Source organism: Tupaia chinensis, unplaced genomic scaffold, assembly GCF_000334495.1.
Source record: "Tupaia chinensis unplaced genomic scaffold, TupChi_1.0 Scaffold143901_1, whole genome shotgun sequence".
In the NCBI taxonomy this organism is placed as follows: Eukaryota; Metazoa; Chordata; class Mammalia; order Scandentia; family Tupaiidae; genus Tupaia; species Tupaia belangeri.
The window spans coordinates 41,933-51,330 of record NW_006203752.1 but is presented as its reverse complement, the minus strand read 5'-3'; the positions used below and the strand labels follow the sequence as shown (position 1 = coordinate 51,330).

The 9,398-nt window shown below is 48.3% G+C and overlaps 1 protein-coding gene across 1 annotated transcript in view; it reads right to left on the bottom strand.

Moving 5' to 3' along the window:
- Nucleotides 1-295: 295 nt before the first annotated feature.
- Nucleotides 296-9,398, bottom strand: part of LOC102501658 (MHC class I polypeptide-related sequence B-like) — a 20,049-nt gene continuing 10,946 nt past the window's right edge. Inside the window, exon 4 of the mRNA XM_027767058.1 lies at nt 296-473. Coding sequence (XP_027622859.1) covers nt 296-473 — 178 coding nt within the window. The remainder of the gene's footprint in view (nt 474-9,398) is intronic.

Genomic DNA, 9,398 nt, shown 5'->3' with positions numbered 1-9,398 from the left:
TCCGCTTCCATTTTCTGCTTCTGCTACTTCTGCTTCTGGCTCTGCTTCTTCTGGTACTGCTTCTGCTTCTGCTTCTGTTCCTGCTTCTGCTTCTTCTTCTTTTTCTACTTCTGCTTCCACTTCTGCTTCAGCTACTTCCGCTTCCATTTTCTGCTTCTGCTACTTCTGCTTCTGGCTCTGCTTCTTCTGGTACTGCTTCTGCTTCTGCTTCTGTTCCTGCTTCTGCTTCTTCTTCTTTTTCTACTTCTGCTTCCACTTCTGCTTCAGCTACTTCCGCTTCCATTTTCTGCTTCTGCTACTTCTGCTTCTGGCTCTGCTTCTTCTGGTACTGCTTCTGCTTCTGCTTCTGTTTCTTCCTCTTTTGCTTCTTCTGCTTCAGCTTCTTTTGCTTCTCATTCGACTTCTTATGCTTCTTTTGCTTCTGCTTCTGCTCCAAGTTCTGCTCACTGAGAGGATTTCCCTTCACCACTGTCCTTCAGGGATATTGACCCCCAGGAAGGACCTATAGTTCCATAAATTCCCACTTTGTGTGGTGCCTGAACATAATGGAGAACCATATATAAACCAGGGCTCAGTCTCCTCTTCCTGTCAAATGACTGTAGGGAATCTCCACTGAGACCATAGCACGAGCCTGAGTGAGCAGCTAGTGCAGCAGAAGAGAGACCATAGACATTTGGGCCACTTCCTCGTGTAACTCACTTTTGCCTTCAGGGTCTTCCAGGGTCCTGCCAATCATATGCCATTACCACGTGAGGGTGGAGCGCTTCTAGGTATGGCCAACTTATCACTTGGTGGGTCAGATAGCACACAGTGCAGGACGGGACTCTCAGGTCAAGGGTAACTCAATGGCCCACGGTCAAGTGTTCTACCTCTGCCAAGGCCTAAGGAGGGCCAAAAGCTATTTTTTAAAGGAGAATAATTATCTGCAGAGGACGGCAGGACACTGCTCTGAAATCTTGAGGGCCTGCTCTGTGATTTACCTATGGGGGTAAAGACTCCAAACAGCATCCCTGTCCTGCTGCTGGACCTTGTTCGACCATGGGGCAGAAGAACAGAGAAACTCACACAGCAGCCGGGACCGGTCGCAGAGCCATCTCTGGTTCTGGGCTCCACTCAAAAGTAGAAGTTTTTTAGGTCCCTTTGTAAATGGGCCAGAGTGGCACATACAAATAAGGACTATGTCATCTTCTAAACTGAAAAGACCCCAGTAGGCATCCTGCCTCCTCTCTTAGTATCAGAGGGGCCAGATACAACAAATTATCCATCACCTTAGAAGAAATATTATGGCATGTCTCACGTCATTGGAACCCAGACATTTCACTGAGATAGAAGCTCCCAAATTTTTGTCAGATTTATTCATTGTCCTCTGACCTATCAAGAAATGACCAAGATTTGGTCATTAAGCCAATTCAGTATAATTTTATGAACCAGTGTGAATCTTGTGGAAGGACAAGGCGATCGAGGTTTCTGCTACCTAAATTATGACACAGGGCTGAGGAGTTGAAATACCCCTAGGGTAAAATAACGATTGTGTATTGCTGGTCTTGCCAGCAGAAAGCAAACTGCTTCTGATGGGCCTCATGGACAAATGGAGAAAAGACATGTGCCAGATCGGCAGCTGCATACCAGGGAGCGGGAGAGGCGTTAATTCAGTCAAGCAATGAGACCTCCTCTAGTAAAGCAGCAGCTGTTGGTCTCACCACCTGGTTACGATTCCAGTAATCCACTGTGATGGCCCCAGATCCATCGTTTCCTGCACAAGCTAAAGGGTGGGTTGAACGGGGCTGTGGTCGGAATCACTACCCCTCTGTCTTTCAGATCCTCGATGTGGCACTAACGGGCATGCAGGATTGCTTCCAACTCACCACTTTTCTAGGTGGAGGCGGTCCTATGACTGCCCTTGGCTTTTCTCATCACGTAGCCTCCACTCCAACATCACGGAACCAGGTGGGGTCACACCAATTGCAGAGATGCTCTCTCCCAATAAGGCATCTGGAGGGGCCAATGGCCACAGGACTGGTTTAGAGAGCCTCTCCTGAGCGACAGCTCCAGGGGTTTCATGACTGCCACAAACCCCTACTCTGCCTAGTAGGCCACAGATATTTAGAATTTGTTGAAATTAGTCAGTTTAGAGTGAATGTTCAGGATTCACTATAAAGTCTGAAGAGTTCCTTTTGTAACTACCCTGTTGTGAGGATATGGGTCCCTTTGGTAAGGCTGGGAGAAATAATAGTGTACATTTCCAGTAGTGTATTAGGACCGTTCCTCAAATACATCCAGCCTTACCTTCACTCAAGGGGTTCTGGGTCTGCAAACTGGCTGTAATCTGGGAAATGACTGAGAGGCAATGGCTTTTTATTATCCAAGTTAGACCTTTCTTCATTTGGCTAGAACTTTTCTGCCGACACAGTCCAAGGAAGAAATTAGTCGGGTTCTGATCTTTCTCCCTTCTAGAAACACATGGCCGACGCCCAAAGTCGTGGGCATCTGAGGTAGACTGTTCTGACTGCTGCTCTGACTCTGCTGTCCACTGCAGTGACCACACCCACCTGTTCTTGGCCACTGAGTGCTGCCACGTGGTCTCAGCCGCCCGGGGAGCCCTTGACTCCATTGTGAGTAGGCCCCTCAATTCAGTGACTGCTGTTCCCACTGCGAGGACTGGCCTACGTAGAAGAGTGACCACAGAGATTTCAAGAATGCTGGGGGTCCCAGGGTCGGCAGATGGTGTGGAGGGGAAGGCCACTGGATCCCACATAGCTGTCTGCAGTGTGAGTCCCAGACCCGGCAGCATGAAAACACATTGGCTGCATGTGCTTATGTGCCCGAAACCTGAGAGGAGAATGGAGAGGAGAGCGGAGAAGAGATCGCAGTGCAGAGATACCACCTGGGGGGGGTGCTTTCTCACTTCCCCTTTCTCCTTCTCTGTCTTCCAGGAGGACACACACCCTATGGTAAAAGAGTCTGTGTGTAGGGGGTACAAGTGGTGTGGTGGTGAAGGCATTGAGTTCCACATGGCCTACTGATGTTTTAGTCCTGGACCCAGTGGCTTGAAAAACATGCTGGGCTGGGCGCGTGTGTGTGCCCAAAGTCCAGAGAAGAGAATGGAGGAGGAGGGATTGCAGTGTGGCCACTCCCTCCCCCCACATCCCCGGGTAATTTCCCACTTTCTCCCTGTCTCTCTCTGGTGAACATACGTGCTCTATAGCAAAATAATAATAATATTGGGTGGTCCCCTCCCAAGTTGTTTTTTCACAGTACTGTTGAAACGTGTGGCTGTCTCCTTGACTCTCCCAGGGTGCTAACAGGTCGTAAATGACAGATCTACTCTGACGTTCTGAATCCCTAAGGCTTTGAATCCCTTCTCCTATTCCCGGTTTGCTTACTATGGGCCCCTTTTGATCCGTATTTCAGCCACTCAGTACGCTAGACAAGCCCCAGCAGTGAATGCAGAATCTGCTTCTGAGTCCCTGTCAGTAAACTCAGCTGGATCAACTTTGCTCCTCCCGCATTACCCCAGACTCTTAGTGTCCATTCCCACACGTGCTCCTAAGATTTCTTTGTCTTTAGAAGCTATTTATCTTTTATTTTTAAAGAAGTTTTCATATACTTTAAACTGACTATAAAATTATCTATATTTATTATGTACAACATAATGTTTTGACTAACAGATACTTTGTGGAATGCGTCTATCTAGCTAATTATCAAATGCATTACTTGGGTCAGCAGGTGGTGTGGTGGTTAAGGTGCTGGACTCTCACTGCCAACCAGGGTTTGAGTGTTGGACCTGGTGGCTTGTTTTCTTGCTTTCCTTTTTGCTCTCTCTGTTTCCCTCTGGTCAAATAAATCATAACAAATGAAATTAAAAAAATAAATTTTTACAAAATGCATTACCTTGCACTGTTACCATTAACTCTCTCAGCACTTTGCAATTTATTGGCCCAGCCCTGGTGGCACATGCTGGAATGCCACCCTCTGCAACGCTGGAGCCTGTGGCCAGCTGGGATTCAGATCCTGGGCTGACTGAAAACATGTGTGATCCTGTGTGATCCTGTGAGGCTACAGGACTCGGGCAGGGGAGCTCAGCATGACAAGACCGAGTAGGTGCCTGTCTCTCTGGCATGCTGCTTCTCTCTCTTTCCTGCTTTCTCACACTATCACTCTGCCTCATGAAAGAAACAAAACAAAAGTTAAAACAAAACAAAAAGGATACAAAGGCCAAACTGTGGCTCTGTGGTAAAATGTGAAACTCTAAGGAAATCCCACCTTGGGAGGGTCCTGGTTCGAGTTCGAAGACCTCCCTCGGTACGCCCGGCGTAAACCCGCGATCTACGGCAGACGAAGGCTGGGAGTGGATCATGACGCCAAGAACTCTTCTGGATAAATGTAACTTTTGTAATATTCATGTAATTAGGCTAATAATAATCAACTCATGCTATATTCTGTTTTGAATAAAATTTCATTGTTTGAAAAAATAAAGAAAGGAAGAAAAAGAAAAAAGAAATAGTAGTTCGAATTCAGGCACTACATATTTCCAGTTAGTGGACTCAGCGAAGAATTGGGCCATTTTTACATTTGATAAAAAGAAGCCTAAAGGAGGCATTTTCCTCCTTTTCACCTAAAATTCTCTCAAAAGTTTAAACTGAGGCTTCTGACACTGAAAATGATTCCAAAATCTCATAGATATTATATGTTAATTTATTTTATTAAGTGCTTATCATTAAAAAAACAACAACGTGTTGGGGGTGTTGCCTCCTCTGTTTCTCTCCAACCCACACAAGCTCTCACTTTCTCTCGTGAAAGAAACAAAAAAAACACACAGTATGTCATCACCTATCATCACCACACTGTACATAGATCTTCATGTACTCCTATCTAAGGGAAATGACGTATTCTTTAAGGAACATCTCGCCACCCCTTCTCCTCTTAAACACCTCAGCCCTGGTAACCACCGGTCTACTCTACTTCGGTGAGGTCAGCTCTTTTACATCCACGTATGCTGATATCACAAGGCCTTTTGTCTTTCTTGCTTAGATTATTTTATGTTCTATAACAGTTTTCATGTGACATTGTCACAAATGGTAGAATTTTCTTCCCTTTCTCACTTTTTTTAAAGAATAATTTTATTTAACTTTATTTATTTATTTAAATTAGACTAGAGAGGGACAGAGTGAGAGAGGAGAGAGAGAGAGAGAAAGTGAGAAAGCAAGCTACCAGAACTGAGACTTGAACCTAGCTTGGCCATATGGGAGTCCAACGGCCTTAACTACCACACCACCTGGTGGTCCCCTGCCTGTATATTTTCAAATAACATGTCTTAGAGTTTACAGATTCTTTTTTCTCCTTGATCAATCTTGTTGATACTGTTTATTGCAGTTTTCAATCTTTTCCTTGTATTTTTCAACTCCAGGATTTCTATTTGAGTTTTTTCTTCACTATTTCTATCTCTGTTAAATTTCTTGTTCTAATCAGCTATTGTTTTCCTCTTTTTACTTCGTTGTTTATCTATATATTCTTGAGCTTCATCGAGGTTTTTAAAAAACGATATTTAAAACTCTTTGTCAAGCAGTTTATACAGCTCTATTTAGGATCAGTCACTGGCATGTTAATTTATCCCTTTGGTAACAACCTATTTCCCTCATTGTCCTTGAGCTTTGTGGTTGTGCAACCATATCTGGGCATTAAAGAGGCAGGTGCAATCCTTCTCCTCCCAGGATCTTGGGCACTCACGCACACGGGCCTGGCCTGAGTTTCAAGCTACCGGGTCTGAGACTTGAACTGCGTTTGGCCATGGGGGAGTCCAGCGACAAAAGCGCTACACCGTCTGCGGGCCCTGATTTCCTTTTCTAACTTTGAGGGAAAAAATAGCCTAATGCGTCAGAGAAAGGCATTTTCCAGAACCCTCAAAGGGTTGTGCACCTAGACTCCTCCCCTGGGCCACCTACTCGGGGTCCTCAGTAGTCTGTGCCCCAGCTGGACCTGAAGGAAGGCCACCCCGAGGGTCAGTGACCGGAGGAGACTCAGCCAGTCAGAGCCTGTCTGCAAACAGCGAAATTCTGAAACTGCAGGAACTCCACTTTAAATCCTCTCTCAGACAGCAAGGATCTGGGCCAGCTCTGTGACACAGTGGTAAACACTACGTAAGAGAAGCTACAACCCCCATGACGACCACAGTTCAAATCCCTGGTCAGTCAGCCTGGAACACGCCGGCCACGTGTGTGACTGTCTGGGTCTGATGGCGAGGACTGGAGGAAGGCGGCTGTGGGGTGGACGGGCCCTGGGGAGGGCGCTTCTCTCCCTCTTGCTCAGTACCTTTCACCCTCATGCTAATCATGAATAAAGAAAAGAAGAGATTACACGTTTCTACTGAATGAACTATTTATAAAAAGTTAATATCTTATTTTAGAAAGTATTCCATTAACAAATGAGGAAGACTGGGACTACAACTATAGTTGAATGAACAGATTTTGTCACTAATTTGCAAAGGCAATTAACATCACAATAAAAAACAGTATAAAGCCTCTTGGTAGAAAAATGCAATACCACTAATTGAATATTCACGCAAAAAACCCCAAATGTTGAATATAATAAAAATCTCTATCCAGCTACTAAACTATGACAAATACAATGACAGAGATACAGATTAAATTAGAACCAGGGGTGGAAACTGAACAATCCAAATTATGGGAAAACGGGAAGTGCTCCAAGGCTTATCTATTTCATTAAGAAATTCGTAAAGTTAACAAGTGAAAAAATACTTAAACATTAAATTATTAAGAATATAATAATCTTACAATATAAAATAGAGCAAATAATTTATCATAAAGACAAGACGTATTTGATTTGATCCAGGGAAGAACATGTAACTGAGATGGGGTTACATGCTGGAATTTCAACCTTGGCTCGAGAACTCCTGTCTGCTGGTTCAAGGGAGTTTCTCTTTTAGGAAGGGGCACTATTTTATACCATTTTTCTTTTCCAGTGTTTGCGTTTCATGGTGAAAGGACAATATAAAAGCTGTGCACCGTAACAGAAGTTATAGGCTATGGCGAGAGTTTTGCTCACGACCTCTAGCCCCCGTGCTCCATGGACAGGCAGGCTTTCCGGGCCCAGTTGCCACCTGGATTCGGTGATTGGTTTGGCAGGGTGAGCACTGAGCACCCAAAGGACCAGAAGCCCAAGGAGCCTGGGTAGCACCACAGGAAAGTGCTGGTGGGAGCAGGCTGGGAGCTGAATCCCAGCCCCTGCTGGGGGCTAGGAGCCCTCCCTTCTGTCAGCTGAACCAGGAGCTGATGGCAGAGCCTGAAAATCCCGCTGCGTGCTGCCATTTTTGTCACCGCCATCTGTGTGTCCAGGACTTGCAGCTCCATGGGCTCTGGAGGGGCCGGGAGGAGGGAGGAAAACCATAATGAGCAGTGATGGCAGAAAACTGCGTTCCACTTCCACAGGACCTCTCCCTCCTCAGTGGCTCCAGATTAGATTCCGCCTTTCTCTGAAAAGATGAGTCCCCACTCTTTCTCCCTCTGGACCCCTTTCCCAGCCCTTGAGAGTCTCCTGTGGAGATTCCCACACCCTCCCCTCCCCTACATCCAGCACCTACTCCCCGGGGAATGGAGGGTCCCAGGAATAGAGGAAGACCTGGGAGTGGAGACCAATGTCCCCTCCTTCTGCTCCTGTGACAGTGGGAGCTGCCCCAACACAGGTCCCAGCTCCTTGCACCTCCAGGCCGAGGTGGGCCACACAGTCCCTCCTCCCTCTGTGGGTTCCCAGACCCCCTCCCTGCACAGGCAGCTGCCCCCTCCCTGCCCAGGCTGCTGCACACGGGTTGGCCCTGCCCCGCAGGCTCTGCCCTCCTGCCCCTCAGCCTTCCTCCCCTCTAGGAGGTTCCAGGGGGAAGGCAGTGGAGCATGTGGTTGCCAGAAAGACAGAACGAGACAGAGAGACAGAAAGCGAGATATCAAGCAGAATTGCCCCCCCCCCCCCCGGTGGGGATGGCCAGACCGCAATGCCCTCTCTTCCATTCTCCTCTCAGGATTTTGGGTATGCACATGTACACGCCCGGCGTGAGTTTAAGCCACTGGGTCCGGGACTCAAACCATGGACAACTATATGGGAGTCCAGTGACATAGCCATTTCACCATCTGGCGGTCCCATCAACACATTTTTCTCAGGAATAAACATTTGAAGTATGGACCAGTAAATGGTGTGGAGGTTAATCTGGCTGAATCCCACATGGCCAGCTACATGGTTTGAGTCTCAGATCCGGCAGCTGAAAAACATGCCAGGCGCATGTGTGTGTGTGCCCAAAATCCTGAGAGGAGAATGGAGGAGAAGGGACAGTGTGGCCAACCCCTGGGGGAGTGTTTCTCACTTTTCCTCTATCCCTCAGTCTCTCCTCCACACCTGCATGCACACCAGAGCAAAAAGTGAAAGAAAAAATATTAAGTAGGGGTTTTGAGAAATGAGCACACATTGCACCCCACTTTTCTGGTCAACATCCCAGTGACATCAAAGCACGTGAGATCCAGCCTCGGAGACAAGAGCCCTGTGAGGAAGGCCAGGCCCACACCAGACTGAAAACGCTGGGATCTAAGAAGTGAGGAGTCGGGGGGTGGCCTGGGCGTTACAGGGACCAGAGGGCGGAGAGACGGCCGCAGGAGAGGGCCCTCTGTCTGGGCCTGAATGAAACAGGGGAGTCGTGGGGACACACAAGAGCCCCTATCCACAGCCATCTGGCTTGGGAGGCCCTGAAGGGCAGACCTCAGGGCCATAAGAAAGTGTGCTTCATCAGGTAGGTAGGTAGGTAACTAATTAATTAAAGAAGGAAGTAAATAAATTACGTCCCACAGGGACCCAGCACTGACTTCTCAGTAAGGCACCACAGTGAGGGCAGGAATGATCCCCCAGTGCCCCTGAGCGGGGCCACACAGATGGGGCCCTGGTTGAAGGGCAAGTGACCAACCCTCAGGCCTGCGTCGTGGGGGGCTGGACAAGGACCACCCAGAGGCAGGACACCAACAGTGACTGACAAAGGGCTGGGGCCACCCCTCGAAAGGGCCAGGGGACACCTGCTCTGTCCACGCTCCCATGGGACAGATGTTGGAGAGAGCAGGGCAGGAGTGACAGAGGGAGCAGCTCAGGGTCAGACCCTGGAGGAGGCACAGGAGGGGCTGCACAGGGACAGCAGGTGGCCTCAGGGCCCATCCCAGGTAGGGGCTCTGGCGCCATCTCTGCTCTGCAGTTGGAGACTGGAGGCTGTCTCCCCGGGAGCAGAGAGCTGGGTGACTGGGGAGGGGGGCAGACAGGAAGGGCCTAGAGCATCTCCTCGTGGGGCCTGCTCGCTAGTTTCCCGGCCTGTGTCCCCTCCCAGCCACGTGCACTAGCTGCCCCCCCTGCACCAG